General features: G+C 35.1%; 2 protein-coding genes across 3 annotated transcripts in view; one reads left to right on the top strand and one right to left on the bottom strand.

Annotated features, from left to right (window-relative positions):
- Positions 1–18,305, top strand: part of LOC142986315 (frequenin-2) — a 222,229-nt gene that overhangs the window by 176,840 nt on the left and 27,084 nt on the right. The window lies entirely within an intron of this gene.
- LOC142986530 (uncharacterized) lies at positions 6,767–7,585 on the bottom strand. Its single transcript, XM_076135048.1, has 2 exons — positions 7,514–7,585; positions 6,767–7,432 (listed from the first exon to the last, which is right to left on the bottom strand). The coding sequence occupies exons 1-2, from the start codon at positions 7,520–7,522 to the stop codon at positions 6,767–6,769; spliced, it is 675 nt and encodes a 224-aa protein (XP_075991163.1). The 5' UTR covers positions 7,523–7,585.

The raw sequence follows: 18,305 nt of genomic DNA, 5'->3' as shown, positions 1-18,305 counted from the left end.
TTTCGCTAAGATTTCTTTGAATTAATAATATTTTTACATTTAATTTTAATTGACTGTATCTGATTATTACATTTAGACATCTAAGTCTCGATTCGACAACTTCTGAATCAAGTTGAAATTGTGTCGAATTTAGTTTTATTTTTATATGTGTATTTGCATTTAATCAATTTAATGCGTGATTACATTGATAACACTCTTCCAAAAGCTACGAAACTGGTTCCTAAAGTATTACTTTATACAAAAACTTTGTCACCGTATATTGTACTTAAATATTTAATGTAAACATGTACAAACAAATTGTCAATGTGAGTAAACAATCAATGATTGTAAACGAAAGTGTTTTTATCCGGCGCCTTGTCAATTATTTCCCTCGGCGCAGATTTCGTGCTTTCTTGAGTTTTCCATTTTTTATGAGCGCCAGTTTACGAGATCGTGGAGGGAACAACAACAAACATTATTTAAGAGCTTTTGTTTTTATTTGTCAAACAAAGTACGTATTATGCAAACATTATTTAACAAGTTGCTTTGTTTGAAACTAGATATATACAGTCTAAACTACGATAAACATTGTTACTAAGAAAATAGCTACACACTGTATGCACTAAGAATCAAGAAAACCATATTATTTTACTTCATACTTCTTTAATTCTACAAGAACTGTATGTAAAAAGAACTAGATCACAAAAGAACCATTGGCAAACACAATCAAAGACTGCCGAAAGTATTGTGCAAAGTACGTATACTTTCAGAATTTCATAAACTTATACAGTGCTCATCTCGTCTTAGTTTTAATATGATTAGATTATATACCATTTGTAGTTACATAAACATTATTCTTTATAAAATTACATAACAAATCTAATGAAAGGGTACCACTTTAATTAAGTTAACAAGATCGCTTTCCAATTAGCAATTGTCACAGAGTTCTGGCACAAAATATATTTGTGTTCGGCAGATTCTTTCAGCGTTACGAGTATAACTAAAGTTTTGCTTTCAAACAAACCTTACTTTGGATTAATAGGTTTAATATGCTATTTGAAATTGAACTTTTGTTGTCTATATTTTGCCTCTGTGGCATGGTCGAGATGAGGTTTTTGATTCGATTCCCAGATACAGTACTATTGGTATTTAACTGCACGTTTGGCGCAGTGGTTTAAGCGGTCACCTCGCCGCAACAACCGTAGCGCCGCGTGTGGTGGGTTCGAATCCCACCCGGGACAAATCTTTGTGTGATGAGCACGAGTGTTTGTTCTGAGCCTGGATGTCAATTTATCTATATAAGTATGTTTATCAGTTATTTGGTTACCATAGTACAAGCTCTGCTTAGTTTGGAATCAAATGACCGTGTGTGAGTTGTCCAATGATAATGATGACAATGATGATATATTAAAATATTTATCTATAGTAGCCTGGAGTTTAGTAACGTGCTTGGTAAAGGTCAATAGGCTCGCCTCTTATTACATGAGACTAACATTGTTAACAGCGAAACGTGAGTGTATTACATTCACCTCTGTCTACAAGTTTATACATGCTATAATGCGAAAAGACTTTTTCTCCGACCTAATATAATGGATGTTTTAGTCTATTTTGTACGGTTGCACTTGGAAACATTTGTAATGCTTTTCAATCTGTCTGAATATGTTCACGCTCCGAATACGATGTAGGTGTAATAATCTAATGCAAAAATTGAACATATTCCAAGTAAACAATCCCGGAAAACACATAGTTGTTTGCTTCCATCCATTACCTAGCAGATGTTTCACAGATCGTTTCTTTCACGTAAATACATAGCCAGTAGATAAAGAGTTGTACGAAGTTTTGTATTAGGATAAGTTATAGCTGTCCTGATATAGAACATTGCTGCTTCTTCGTTGGATGTACCGACATATTATGATTAAATGATATATTTAAATCAGTAGGCTTTTACTGGATGATTTTTATCGATTTAAAGTAGGTACTGTTTGACAGATTTCGAATGCCTAAAAGTTCGCAAGAAGGAAAGCAAGGCAAAGTGGTTGTGGCACCTTGCTTCAGTCAGTTTCATAAAATATATCTCATATACATATAAATATATCTAAAACTTCATGCTAATAGGGAACGTCAAACGTAACACCGTAGCTATCCACGGCGGGAGAGAAGCTCACTTTAAAAACTCTTAGACTGAGCAAAATCTCCTTGTGTAATTTCCGCATTTCATCACCGAATTGTTTACGATATAATCAGTGATAATAACTTATAAATATTCCCCTTATATTTTAAAGGCGCAAGAGATTATTATGAAATTAAGTTTTTCATAAAGTTTCCTCGTTGGCGCGATAACGATGATCAACGTCGCTTTTACTATGCAAAATCGATTGAGCCGCCATCTATACAAAATATTGGGAAGTCATAATTATGTTATAAGTCCGCCGCTGTTTGAAACCGTACAGATTGCTCTATAGAACCGTATCGTTAAACTAAACTTTGTTACGTATAGGTGGCACTACGTTGATACGTCCCATAACTAAATATTTAACTAAAAAGAAAAACATCTTAATCTTAGAATTCCTACGTACATTATTCCGTTATAGTCTAATCCCAATACTCATTCGCGGTGAGTGCCAGTAAGCTTTCCTCTAACTTGAAACTAATGTTCCAAATGGCAGCTCATAAAACAATTTGAAACGAGTATTTCAAAACAAACTTCGGTCTAACTTTTCGGAGGCTATAAAAAAGCAATGAAATATGCAAACTCCAATTACAATAAACCGTTTGTCATAGAGGTGGATGAATGCACACTATCCTTGGGGCTTAAGCCTGGCATAATCCTCAAAAACAAACATTGGAATTGACGGCATATAATGACCCTTGTCCGGCCATTTCCATATTTTATATTTTTCAACGATTTGAATGCGCGCCGTAATGGCACCAGTTTTTACTGCGATAGCGACGACGGAAAATGAAAGGCTATTTTATCACAAAATTTTAATTTTAAATACGAGCAACGATTGAACGCCGACGGAGAAGGAAAATGTCTTGAGGAAGAAGCTGAATCTATTAAGACGCCTCAATAATATAGGTTATTAAAACTTTTTTGTGGTTCACCATATTTTTATACGATCATTTTCGGAATTTCAGGAAAACCGATAGTGGTAATTTAGAGTGAATGTTTGATGCATGAGAATAAATACAATGAAGTACTTTTGTCAATTGTGATGCTCTGAGCCTGAACAATTGGAAGATGGTAGTTGAGTTTCGTTGATGGCATAAAAATTAACGCACTGACTTCGTTGACTTATTCAACGTATAATGTTTTTTTTTTATACACGAACAAAATTTTGAGACAAAAGAAACTCTATCTTTTCTTGCGAAATACAGACAATGTTACAAAGTACGTCGCAATTTAGTTCTTAAAGCTCGATAAACTGAGAATACTTAGCCCAAAGTCCTCGCCTTGCCACATCTGACCTCAGCAAAGTGCTTTACAACATTGTCTACGGAATACACGTGGATGCCTGTATTAAATATACTTTGTTGGAAAATGGAGGGCAATGGAGCAGCCAGCGGTGAACTAGAAAACAATGAAAGTGAATACCGTAGAGGTTAAGAGCAATCGATTGAGCGTTTAGACCTCAAACTCCCACTCATTCCGTACAGTCAGCAAATATGACAATAATAGCCAGCGTTCCTGGAACCCTTTGGCAAACGAATAAAATGCATACGTCTATGAATCTGGCATCATGTGGGCTTAGGGAATTTGTACAAAGGTTATCTGACTACGTGGAAATACAAACGGTTTTGAGTAGGAACAGATTGTATGGAATTACAGGTACTATCAAAATATCTATTCACTGTGGTACATTTGCATGAACCGCTCAGAGCCGGTAATGCATAGATAAGTGAGAAGCTATGCTCCGCATTGTTTGGTGCGGTCTGCGCTTTGATAAATGGTCACTTGGTGGTTTACACGCCACTGTTTAGGAAAATAGCTCAAATATCAGATACAAAACAACGTGGTTCAGAAATCTTTTGGCAAAATGGACTGGTTTTTCGTTGGTACACTGTTCATGGAAAACAATTTTCTTATAAAGAAATAGTGATCGTTCCCTTCTTCAAAAATAATATTAGTCTTTCCCATAATATAATGATTAACTTAAAATACATAATTTTTACCCTGGGTTGTTAAATGGACCAAGTTTGCCATTTGAAAGCTAGGCTGAAAGATAACTAGAATGTAAGGCGATCAAAAACAGCAATCAAATCAAATAAAATCAAACTTAATAATACTGGCCAACCACAATTGTACAATAAAAAAATATCTACGTTCTACTCCACCATTCATAAATATAAAAGTTATTTACGCCAACCTAAGAGATCCGATAGATATTTTTATAAATTTTCCTTGTTCAATGGCGAGCCGCAGTAACGAAGTTATATTTTAATTTATCGAGTTGATTCAGTTATTCTATCATGAAAGTACATAGACTCGGGACGTCTTCGAATCTTTGAAACGTCTCAGATTACATAGCTTACAATTATTTCAAATATTTGAGTTCGACTGTATACAGATTGAGTTGGAAAATAAATAAATATGCAGCCGTATTCAACACTCTTAACGTACTTTAGACTTTAACTGTACCAAACTATTTTACATACATTCATACTTATTTAGAAATTTATAAGAGTCTCAAATATTGATATTCTTATTCTAATTTTGGCTATAAAATGAATTAATTAGATATATTTGTATTTCCAAACGTAAGAACTGTAGAAAATAAAAAATCGTAGGTTACAGGGTACGGGGCTTGGGTTTCCAGCTCTCAATGAACATATTACCTACGCATTCTCTAAGTAATGTTCAAAATCAGTAGCTCAATTCTCTATAACTATCGACTACCAAAATCCGACCTGTCATCCAGAATTTTTTTATAATAATCTTATCAGCGCCTCTGATGGGCGTCGTATAAACTTTTTTGGCAGTGCATCCTAAATGTCAAAATTCGATAGCTAGCCGGTTGACGGTAGTCGATAGTGGTAGAGAATCAAGGTACTGTACTAGGTATATGAAACTACTGCGTACAATAGGACAGTAGCAGTACCTCCTGTACAATAAGCAGGCAGCGTAGTTATCGCATTCACCACAGCTGGGTCACTCCAAATTGGAATTATATAACTTTGCACCGACACCTTGAGTCGTCAATTCAGTCCTTCATCCAGGTTGACTTACGACTATAATTAATTCTATCTGGTCGCTTTATTGGCTCGGTTTGCGGGAAATTATTACCACGATCATATTTTTGTTTTGTATTGTCGCAGTTCCTGGGCTGGCCAACGTTGTTTAGTTCACTTTTTGTCAGTACATACGGATAAAAAGCGCAATATTTTAGGTACCGAACGCTATACTACAGTATTATGTTTATAATGTCTTACATTACCGCTGGTTTTTTAAACTTTACCGGAGTATTACCCGGTTTCTGAGTACATTTAGCGGTAGTTTATCTGTTCAATAGCGTTTTTTATATGAGTTTAAACGCTATTGAAACAATAAACTACCCTTAAATGTGCCTCAGAAACCAGCAACTTCAACAACTTTCTCGATCCAAAATCGAACATGATGTCGGACTTTAGAATTTAAGGTCACACCGAAAAATAATTCAGTATGTGAAGTCATATCACGCGATCTACCTAGTGCATATTGACGTCAATTGTAAAGAGCACCATAATCGTACCGTGTCGATACACTTCTATATTTAGACAATACTGATTACTTAGAATGTTAGGTTCGACGAATTCAATACTATCCTATTCTATAATAAAGTGAAATGGTCACGCGAAAGAGTTTCATAGTAATTACAATAAATAAAACTAAGACGGTATACATTCTGAGCTAAATTTTATTTCCTTTAAGGCTATTAGATTTCAAATGTACCTTATTTATTAGATTATAATGATAGAAATTAAATGCAATTGTAACATAAAATTCAGAATTCGCAATTCAGTAGTTACCGGCTTCAAACAGTGTCGTCGAATAAATCATGTCGTTTAGTGTTTAATCAATGCCTGTAACGTACGTCAAAGGAACTAATTTAGTGCAGACGACCTAACGTCAAACATCGAGCAGTGTTTGACACTTGTTTAGCATTAGGATGCAACGAACGATGCAGAAGTAGGGCGATTTTCTACCACTATCGACTATCGACAAATTCCACTTGAAAATCTAATCCGCGCCCCTATCGTGTTTCTCAAGAACTATTTTCTCAAATGTCAAACGCTAGTCGATAGTACCGACTATGAGAAATCGCGCTACTATTCAATAGTTCGTGATCGTGCATTTCCCAATATTCTTCAAAGAAAACACAATAAAAATCTATCTGAATAGCGAAATACTTTCAACGAGAAAAGATCCGAGAAAATAGGTGTAGTTTAGAGTATAAACCTGTCGGATAGTGCAATGATATTGCTGGGAATTCATTGTTATTATGCACACGCGATGTTCATGTGTTACAACTTACAGTAAACTATTTGATAATAGCATTCCTACAACTGAGATGGAAATAACAGGCGTATTGGTGAGGTTTCATTAGACACATCGATGATAGCGTCCAGTAATTGATTAAGACTTGTACGATTTCTTACTTATTAGACGCCTCGAGTCCTACGTACTCTAGGTATGTTTGCTTCATGGCAATGCTGTATTGAGTAGGTACATTGTTTTGAATATTTACCAGTAAAACTGATAAAATGGTCAAATAAAACAATATCATGAAATTACATTTATTTAATTGCGTTAACGCGTAATTTCGTAATTAAAGCGTTTTGTCAATTTGTTGCTGAATCGTAGAAACTTAGCGATCTCTTTACTTTTGAGCCCGGTCACTGTTCGGTTGCTATCTATCACCAGTATTGGATCTATCATCGCTTGGTCTCTGAGATTCTTCAGCTGAATACTGTTCTCGTTGACGAAGTACACTTTTGGCATGACACTTACTTCCTGATCCTTCGATCCGTCGTCCGGGAATACTATGTAAACGACTGTTTTTTTCATTTCGTCACTTGATGCAAGGTTCACATTCGGCGGAGCAGCCGCCACAATCACCTTATAATCCGTGAATGGCTGCTTAATCATGGGAAGATTCAAAAAGTTCATGCTATACATCTTCGTCACGTTATAATCAGTACCGAGGTGACCGGGAGCAAGTAATTTAGCTACTTGATTAGTATGTCCTGCTCCCAAGTCAAACGATCGAGGGAAGAAAACTTTATTAAAAACATCCTTCTGGTTCTTGTCTCCTTTCTTGCCATCTTGCGGAACTTTGGCAAACAGCTTCCCCAAATCTTTTGGTTTCAAATCCTCTCTCTGGGAAATCGGATTAAGTTTAAGGGTGAATCCATTCTCAATCGGAAAACATTGAGCGAGGAAAATTGTCACGTTAATAATTAAGAACGTAGTTACCTGTAAATGACAGATAATATAGTTTGTAATGAACGAAGTATTGCTTCACTTACATGCGAAGGAATTTAATCTAAAACTTACGCGCTCCATGTGAAATCAAAGTTAGTGAAACCATCACATTCCACAACTGAGCACGAACTGAGTAGAACGGCTGCCATCGTTGCTATGTTTTTTACAAACAATACGCTTACTAAGGAGGGATGTTTAGGCTCGCGATGGACGCGAAAATGTAAACAAACGACATAATTTTCATTAAATAATGGATATGAATTACGTGTAAGATGTCATAATTCGTGCGGAGTCGTAATAACATTCTCGCTGTAAACTAAAATGTGCTGAAACTCAGTAGAGCGGTAGGCTACGATTTATGTTAGCAATTAACAAGTTGCCTACAGTATGACATCTGAGATAGTGGCATATATATCTGTGAGATCTTACAATTAGACACATAAGACCTAATGTGGGCTTGAAAACTAGTTCTAGTTAGATAGGCTTACTGTTCCAGCCTAATATATTGGCCGCACATGTGTACGACAATATTATAAACAAAGAATTATTTACCGAGCATGCTTAGATACATAAATAGATAATTTCACACGAGTTGTGTTATCAATTCGTTCATATCACTTTAAGTAATGACCTTAGTTTTGCGTTTTATTATCAAAACAATACTATTTTAATAGAAGTCTGTGGTTGGTACAACAATATTGGAATCCAACATCTTGAAGCAGTCCTAACTAAATGAGGCATATCGGCTTTCCATAAATCTTGATATTTAAGGAGGGGTGCTTCGACAGATGTGTATCGTGGAATTATAAACAGTTTGCTGACGCTCACATGTTGCTGTGTTAAAATATGTATGTTATGTCATCTGAAGATTCTCAGGTTAAATTAATAGCGTTTGAGCTAATAATTATATTTTATCGTCGACGGTTCAGTGATGGTACTGATGTTTACGTGGGTCCTGGCAACTGATTAGATTTATAAATACTTGTTAGTTGTTGAATGATTCAATAATAATTAAAGTAATGTCGAAACATATTACGACAAAAATTGCGATGAATAAAATTTAAAATGAAAGAGGTATGCTTGTATTACTAAATTTAAAAATAATTATTAGCAAAACATAAATTAATTCCTTGATGCGTCCCTTTCCTCTAACTAAGATAAAAAGTTCAACTTAAAAAATATGAATATACAAACACTTTAATGACGTCACGTATTTTATATTAAAGTCTAAGTAACTATTTTAGGAGGAGTTCGTTGAACTATTTTAATTATTCAAGATAATTAAAACACAAGCCTAGGCCGGGCTTAAGCGTACCGTCTCAAAATTACCCCAATCTAGTCTCGCGTACAACGAGGCACGCTAACGAAAAACGGACTAGGTATTCACACAACTAAGTGTTTAGATGAAAAAGAGATGTAAGATGCATTATTACTGTGTGACTTGTGACTACTTCGAAATGCGTTAAGTGGTATCGTCTATTTTCCGCGATAAATATATTTTTATCTAAATCAGGTATATAAGTACATAGTTCGATAACTTAGTAGAGACCCTAATAATACTGTGTTTTCCAAAATTAAGTAGTCGTATCGAACAGGCCACATTCAACCGCATAAGCCTACAGATAACTGATATTCTGAATTTCATTTACTAAGTTATTAGACTAATAATAGTTTTTTATAAATATATATATGAATATCTAAAGCAGGCATTTCATCGTTTACCAACTTAGTTTTGACTCAACTTAATTTGTTGTACAAAATTAATACCTCTATAATGGTAACGATAAAAACACTTATCTGATCTTTAAACAAACGTATATTTATAAGCAAATCAGTATGTTTATCAATTGTCTAGTTACACAATACAAACTGCATAGTTTGAAATCCGTTGTATGTGTGAGTTGTCCAAAAACACTTTTTATTTAGATAAACTTAGGAAGTTTAGCGGACTGCGTATAAGCAAACAAACAAAACCAAAGCATACCAATAGTTTAGCATCTAATCCAGGGGCTCCCAACCTTTTCTTAGTCCGGGGCCACTTTTATATTATTATTGCTAGCAGGGACAACTTCGTAAGTATATTAAAAATAAAGTTTAATAATCATCCTGATAATGATTATTTTAAAATCATTCGCGGACCATATTTTGTCTTCCACGGACCACTGGTTGGAAACCACTGATCTAAACGCATGAATCAATCGTTCATATGTTACAAGCACGTGACATTACATTGTCCCTCTGCTGGACAAGCGTTTCGTCCCGGAATGGGGGAGGGTTTTGCCCCAAATGCAGGTTGGACATTTTCCAACCTCTCAAGAACTTTAAAAAACCCCTCGTTACGTGCGGTTTTAAATAAAATTAAATTAATTTTACTCTTTATTTCATAAACTTCATACAAAGTATATGAAATAGTCATATGATTTCTTTGACCGTAATGGAAAAGCTGGTTGCTCGTGAAAAGAAACGGCAAGAAATCCATGCTTCATCATGGCATTTTCCTTTCAAACCAGTGATAATTATCTCAATACAGACAAAATTTCAATCTTCGAAAGGCCATTCTTTTATAGGTTTCAAACCCTCGAATACTTACGTGGGAAGTTACTTAGACCTATCGCAGTAGATCTTTAATTCCGTCTTAACACGTGTGGTTCACGTTTGTTCTAATCATTGTGGAACGGATCAAGTGCCGTTATGGCAAGGAGAGGGTGTGGGTGTGCCGCCCGCCACCTTACAATAATTTCCCTGGAGATACCAACACCGATTCGTATTCACTTGTAGCACACAATAATTGTCACAATTTCACTTGAAGCCAACATTTTGGACCAATAAAAGATATCTTGGGAGACTTAGCGGTCGAATACATAATTGCGGATTTATTTATAAAAATATACAAATGTTTTGTCCTTATGTATCTTGGTGTAAGTAATCTTTTTGGTTTACCAAATTCGAGTATACGATTCTGGATATAAGTTAGTAATGATTTAATTTTCTTGTAAGTTTTCTGCTCCCAACTATGAGAATTTTGGGCTATTAATGATTATGCTCCAACGATAAAGGAAAATATCGTGAGGAAACCTTACATGCCTAAAATTTGTTAAATACATTTATTGAAGGCATGCAAAGTCCCCAACCCGCACTTGGCCAGCGTGGTGGACTCAAAGTCTAAGTCTAAGCCCAGCAGTGGGACATAAATGGGTTAAAATTATTTATTTTTTTAATTATTAAATTTAGGATCAAAGCTGCTCTCTTTTTTAGAAAACTAAGTCAGACGCCTCTGAACCAGCTGTCTTTCGGCTAAGCATTCATTATTATATAAAAATACTACTGCTTACTAAACATATTCAAATTCTTTGCGTTCACACATAAATGCTGTAAGCCTGAGTAATAAGCATTATTACTAGCGCTTATTATATAATAAGCTGAGCTATAAACGCTTTTATAAGCAACAGACTTGTAAATATGCCAACTAGTCTACCAAATTCCTTCCAGAATATTCGCTTGAGAATAGCTAATGAGAAATAAGATACTCCTTTTTAACAAACTCGGCGAAAATTTTAATAAATATGTGTGTTATGATGCATTTTTAGATTATATCCGCTTTTAATGTCAAAACTATGACGAAAAATTTTCATAGGAGTATTCTATTTTAACCTCTCTCTGTAAAATAAGCCCCATCATTTTAAATACGAGTATTTTGGGTTACTTATCTAAGAGTGTATTTGAATATTTAAATAACAAGGTGCCCGTCATTTCTCAGAAGGTGCTAGGTTTTAAAAGATACACCCACGAGGTCCTTAATACATTTTAATCCGAACTAGGAAGGCGAGCCCTGCCTTATAATCAAAAATTTAAGTTTGTTAATGAGAATTTTTCTATTAGTAAAAGGTAATAGCAGTGTTTCGTTAGCCTCTTAAATATAAAAAATCAGCGTTATGAGTCTTAATAGATACCAAAGGCCGCCCAAGACTTCATTCGCGTGGAAACCCTTCCCGTGTGAATCCCGATCCTTCGGGTACGCCGGGATAAAAAGTAGCCTTTGTGTTATTCTTGGTCTTCAGCTACCTATATACTAAATTTCATCGTAATAGATTCAGTAGTATTGCGTGAAAGAGTAACAGACATCCATACATACTCACAAACTTTCGCATTTATAATATTAAGTAGGAAGGATATTAGTGCTACATAAATAGTTCTGCCATCGACGAATAAGACCTACCTGACTATAACAGACTTTTAGTCTCCATAAAACAATACTCTAAGTAAATATGGATCAGTATTTACTCACGATAGATATAGAGGTACGGGCGCGTTACCATTATGTCGTAACGATTCATTTATTGTTGGACGACTATCGTCTCTAGCTGTTCCCATTATAAAGATTGTTTGTCGTCAATAAAAAATATTGTTTAGTGACATTCGTATCTAGCCGTCCCCACTGTCAAGATAATCTGTCGTCACTGCAAAAAATGTAAGTAAGTAGTGTCGTTCTATAAGGTAACACCTCCATTAAAATATATAAGCCACGACACTTAAACTACACGATTATCTGTCGTCACGACATAGTGGGAACGCGCCCGTAGTCTGTTCTCTGCGCCGATGGAGGGAAACAGAGAATACACGGCAAGACGGATGGAATACATGTAATTATGACAGATGACTCCCTTAATCAATAGTACCGTGTTCCACGTACGTGCCACTATCAACAAATATACATATATGTGTAGCTGTGTAGGGATATTGAATACACAATGGTACTTACTCATAGACTTTTTGTAGAACAACAATATATTAGGTCGGCGAAAAAGTCTTTTCGCATTACAGTATGTATGAACTTGTAATAAAATCTCTTTGGCTTCAAGAATCACAAATGAGTACACGGTTCATTGGGTTTCTTTTAGTGAGCTCGTGAGGTACCCAAATATCGAGCTTTTTTGTGTAGAGAACAGATTTTATTACAAGTTCATACATACTATAATGCGAAAAGACTTTTTCCCCGACCTAATATAATATACGTTTTAAGTTATACAGACTAAAGTTCTCTTTGCTAAGTAATTTACAGTAAAGAAAAAGATATAATCACGAATAATGTTCATTAGTTACTCCAAGTAAAAAACTGCATTCGTTTAGTTAGTTAGCTAATAAATTTAGACATTGTTTACTCCCAAAGATGCAGCTGAATCTATTCGCTTTGTTTTTCGTTAAAATCGTTTAAAAGTTTTTAGCAAAAAGCTGTGAATGGCGCTACAAACGCAGACTCCGAACATAAATTAGGTAGGAGCAACTATCGCTGAGAACATTGTTTGCAAGCTTTTTGTTCCGTTGTTTCGCTATTAGACGTATACACAAACTTGTTCGACGTCATCTGCAGAAAACAGTCTTGTTATATATCAGCTTAGCCTTTCTTCCAAGTTATGTTGGAGTCGGCTTCCAGTCTCACGGGATGCTGCTGAATACCAGTGTTTTACATAAAGCGACTGCCTATCTGACCTCCGCAACGCAGTTACCTGGGATAACACGATACCCTTCGGTAAGACTGGTTGTCAGACTTTCAAGCTTCTGACTACTGTTAACGATTGTCAAAGATCTTCGAAAATGACAGCCGGGACCCACAATTTCACGTGCCTTCCGAAACACCTAGGAACTCCATATGTATAAGATGGTCACCCATCCACTAATCAACCTCGGCAAGCATGACTTAACCGCAGAGATCGATCCGCGCGGCTGTTGTTAACTAAGCCACAAGCTTTTCTTGAGTAAACAGTCTCGTAGCAGACATAAATTAGGAGAAATAGTGCACACGTCTCCTAAATCTCCGTGTAAATGTTCTTGAAGCCTGAACTGAGGACAAATGATAGTGACGTACGAAGTCAACGCTTGGAATTCGACAAGAGGCCTTGTGGAAACAAAACCGCCCTGATTTGGACCATTCACTGAGTTCAACCTCTTGAAGACCGACGCCGAGAACAATGACAAACTCTGCTGCCCCTTTATACAACTATGTATGTACGTATGTATGTATATAACTATATAGGAACGTTGAAGTGAAAACGCAGCCAGAGTTTTTGCACTTATCGGTATAGTGTTGATTCAAAGGATATCGTGGCTGGCCCGGCCTGATAAAAGGTCTTACCGTTTCATTAGTAGATTTAAGTTTTATATCCGCAATGCTAGTATTGATTTTAACTTGAGCGTTCAATTTTAATTCCGTGGTTTGGGTAAGTAAACATTGTAATAACCCATTGCACTCTAAACAATTATGCAGTTTTAAGGATTATTAATAATGTTTTTAATAATAATTTGCATATTTATATTTATTAGAATGCAAAATTTTTCAAATATCTACTGACACAAACAACCACAAATAACTCTTGTAAATCCATTTCATGAACGAAACGATTACATTTTTGGTTGCTGCGTGATTTAAAATTAAATATACGTCCAAAATACGGTGTGAAACATAAATATTTTCACGGCACCCTTCGGGGAAACACAGATGTTAAATATTAAAATGATATCTGTGAACGTAAGCAATAAATATTGCAATTTGCAATCAAACAGAAACCTCGAATACACCCACCGGATAATAATAACAATTGCTGGGACAACGATTTGTTCCATGCAAATAAAATAAAAACATTGTTTGATCCTTTGAATATCACCCGCACTCACGTAACCGTAAGTTGAAATAATCGCCTCACGTAATTTCACAACTTTTGTACAAAATAATATAACGTAACAGAAAAAAAACCCGTGTCGTTGTTTTCTGTTGAAATTAATTTCACAAAGCAGGGAACAGACAGCTAGATGCAACTATTAATTAACTGCGTCGCATTTTTCAAATATGTCTGAATTTCTGAAATGAATTTATCATCCTTTGTGTGAGGCGACAGGGCTGCGTCATCTCGCGCATCACCAACGTGAAACAAGCCTTGAAAATAGAGAGATAGACGACCCTTCACTTTAATTGAGACGGAATATTATATAATTGAAGTGGCTACTGGCTTCTGTGCCTACAGTATTTAAACTAAGATCTTATTAGTTTGAAGGACTTCATTTTATATTTGAAAGTTTAAAAGTTAATTTTTAAAAGCACAAAGGGACCAAGTATTACGACCATATCTCAGATCGGTCATTGATCAATTTCAGTAGCAGTTATTACCGTGTCTTTGTAGACTGGGTACAGTTATCGTATGTTGTAATTAGCGAACTGTCTAACTGAACAAGAACAACTTGGAACAATTCTGCCACTGCTCGGTCACTAATCAAACATTATTGACGTATGTACTCGTAAATGGATACAAGTTCTTGGCGATTACAGAGATTAGTACTTTTAGAAATGTTCACGTTGTTGCTCACTTAATCGAAATATATGTTTAACTAGAGGCCGGCCGCGACTTCGTCCGTGTGGAATCCCTTCCCGTGTAAATTCCGATCCCTCAAGAACTCCGGGATAAAAAGTAGCCTATGTGTTATTCTAGGTCTTCAGCTACCTATACACTAAATTTCATCGTAATCGGTTCAGTAGTATTTGCGTGAAAAAGTAACAAACATACATACATACATACATTCTCATAAACTTTCGCATTTATAATACTTTGAGTATTACGAAGCAAACTCCCGTGGTATTTGAATTCAATATAGCCGCCAACGACATTTCAATCGTTTCCAAGAGAGTTGTGAATGAATTTTGGGATCTTTGATATGTGGATATGACTTGCAACTGTCACTGAGGTCTATACATTATATCGTAACAGCCTGTGATGGAGTGATGCTCGAGATCACTTAACGTATACCCACTTTCGAAATCTTAGAAAAAATATTGTTTTGTAACATAACAGTAGAAATATGAACACACACATTCCTAGCTCGTATTTTTTTTTAATATTTTGCAAGTAGTATCGAAATTGTTGGCAATATTTTATACTTATCAAATTCTTAATAAAGCGAATTGTCTGTTTAACTAAAATGTCGATATATCATTACGATATTGGAGTTATTATAATAATATAATGGATGATGACATTGTGTTTTATCTCTGCTATTGTTATTATAATATAATTTATTACTCTTTGTTTCAAAACTAATACGAACTATTGTGTCGATAAATCTGCAGAGGTTCGTTAGCAAGATGTCATTAGAGCCGGATTTGTCCTGCAAGACATATATGACCAGTATAGATTTTGCTGTTATGGGCAGAGCTATCGCCTCCAGTTAATGTCCAAAACCGTGATATAAGAAAAAACTATTAAGAGTGGATTACACTTCTTAATTAAAAAATAAAATTTTACTGATATTTTTAAGAAATTAAACTCAACTAATATTTTGAAGGATATAAGTAATATACGAATCGTGGACACGAAATTCAACGACAACTAGTGAATGACTTATTATAGAATGCTAAAACTTCCCAATTTACAAAAAACGAATCCGACACTGAACTCCAATGATTATAGCAAAGCAAACACACTCTATCACAACGATTATTCTTTATCCATATGAATTTGTAACTTTCAATATTAATATCGGTGCAAAGAACAATATTTTCGAAAAAAACCCACAATTTTGGGCTAGATTTACTAGATGCTCTACTAAAATCCATGACTAATGATGACTAAGACTGCCAATTCGGCTAACATTGCAACTCATTTCACAATGCATCTATCCATATACGTTCAAAGATTAACTATCGCACACACGCGGGTTAAACAAACCAATCACGCACGTCAATCAATACTCTTTTTAATTAGTATTAGAGGATATACATAATAACAAGGTAATTAGTGTCGTATAACTTTCAGTTTGGACTTAGATATGTTTATAGGCAAGATTATATACATAAATGCTTGGCTAATGGCTTGAAAAGATTAGGAGGGGAAAAGTCTTGTGTCAATCCAGGCTATAAACTACTAGCTGACCCGCGCAACTTCCCTTGCGTCACATAAGAGAGGATGGGTCAAAATTTTCCCAGTTTTTGTAACATTTTTCACTGGTTCTCTGCTCCTATTGGTAGTAGCGTGATGATATATAGCCTATAACCTTCCTCGATAAATGGACTATCTAACACTGAAAGATTTTTTCAAATCGGATCAGTAGTTCCTGAGATTAGCGCGTTCAAACAAACAAACAAACAAACAAACTCTTCAGCTTTATAATATTAGTATACATAGGTCAGCGTTAAAAACGGGATAAATAGTATTCTGTGTGTTAATCTAGTTTATAAGGCATTTGCGTAAATTTCATCAAATTCTGTTCAGTAGTTTTACATGGATGAGAAACGATCATTCCTCTAAACATCCAAAGTTTGGCATTTATAATATCAGTTATTTCGAAGGTCTTAAAATTGAAACAATTTAGTTTATGAATAAACTATAACTACAACATAGAAATTATTAGTTACGAAAAAATATTAAAGTAATTATCATCGAGTTATTATTTTTAATGGGAAAATTGATCGCCACCCCAAGTGTGAAACTAAGAACAATTATTACAAGTAGTTTCTAATATCAAACTTTTTGCTGTTAAATAATGGATATCTTAATAATCTAGTTTTTGTAATGAATTATTTATTGAGGTAATGCTTCTTGGAAATAAAACTTTTAAATAACAAGCAATGTGAATTACAATTCATGAATAAGTATACATAAATATTTCGCGACCGGTCCGAGTAATTACTAAAATTATTTTATTTATTCAAGTGCACTTTCTACAGCCAATTTATGTACCTGTACTGGCTGTATCGGATTCTTTGATATATACTATATACTCCACCTTAAAATATTTTATACGAACAGCCCGCTCCGGATTCGACTGGGTAACACCTAGCAAACTTTAACAGATTAAACACTGAAACCTTCCTCGAAAATTACCCTATCTATTGGTAAAAACCGCATGAAAATCAGTTTAGTAGATTTTGAGATTATCACTTCTTTTATAGTATTTTATATCCAACTTTATTCCTTACTTATCTTTAGAGGAGTTATACAAATCTCCATCCAGAGCATTAAGCATGGCACGTAACAAAATATTAATTTTGAAAGTGTATTGAAGCCGTCATTGAGAAATAGTGTGTAGGTCACGGCAGAATAAAAAGTGATATTCATCTGGTGTGGCTAAGCTAGGTACTGTTACATCATTTCCATTCACCCATCGGTATTCGCCGGCACGCACGTAAACATGCGCCTCCGATGCATAATTCCACGCTATTAATGTTTCAAACGTCCACTTAAAGCTAACTAGAACACAACCAATCAGACCGCAGTACAAAAGCCGCGATCATCAATAAATCTACGTCTACGTTTACAGAGTAATCAGGTAAACTGCGTTTATTTGCGACCGACGATCTACGAAATTGCAGGAGCTATTTTTACGCTGCACGGAGTAAAAAGTCACTTTTCAGTTTATAAACGCCAGTTTCACGGCTTGTGGATAACTGCCAGATAACGAATAGATAAAATGACAGGTTATCGAGACAAAATTTTGTAATAAGTTTTGCGCTGCACGTATAGAAAACTTCACTTTTTGATTTATAGGCGCCAATGTCACGGCTTGTACATAAGTGCCAGATAATCTACCGAATAGATAAAGTGATAAAGGTTATTGAACCAAAATTCTGTAATAGGCTAACTGAGATTTATTCAGAAACTGTTTAACCGCGGAGGCTAATACTCCTTTTCTTAGTTCCATTACGAGCTAATTTCTATCTAATTGTTTATTCAGAGGTACATCTGGAACTATTAGTATCTTATTGCTAATTAAAAAGCTACTCCTCTTATGTAATTTACCTCTGAAACAAATAAAAGCACCTTTATAGTCATAAGATCATGAAAATCTTCCTACGCGAACAAAACATCGGACAGAAGCTAAT

This window comes from Anticarsia gemmatalis, chromosome Z (assembly GCF_050436995.1).
Source record: "Anticarsia gemmatalis isolate Benzon Research Colony breed Stoneville strain chromosome Z, ilAntGemm2 primary, whole genome shotgun sequence".
Lineage (NCBI taxonomy): Eukaryota > Metazoa > Arthropoda > Insecta > Lepidoptera > Erebidae > Anticarsia > Anticarsia gemmatalis.
Note: the sequence above shows the minus strand (reverse complement) of the source record. Positions and strands in the feature narration are given on the sequence as shown.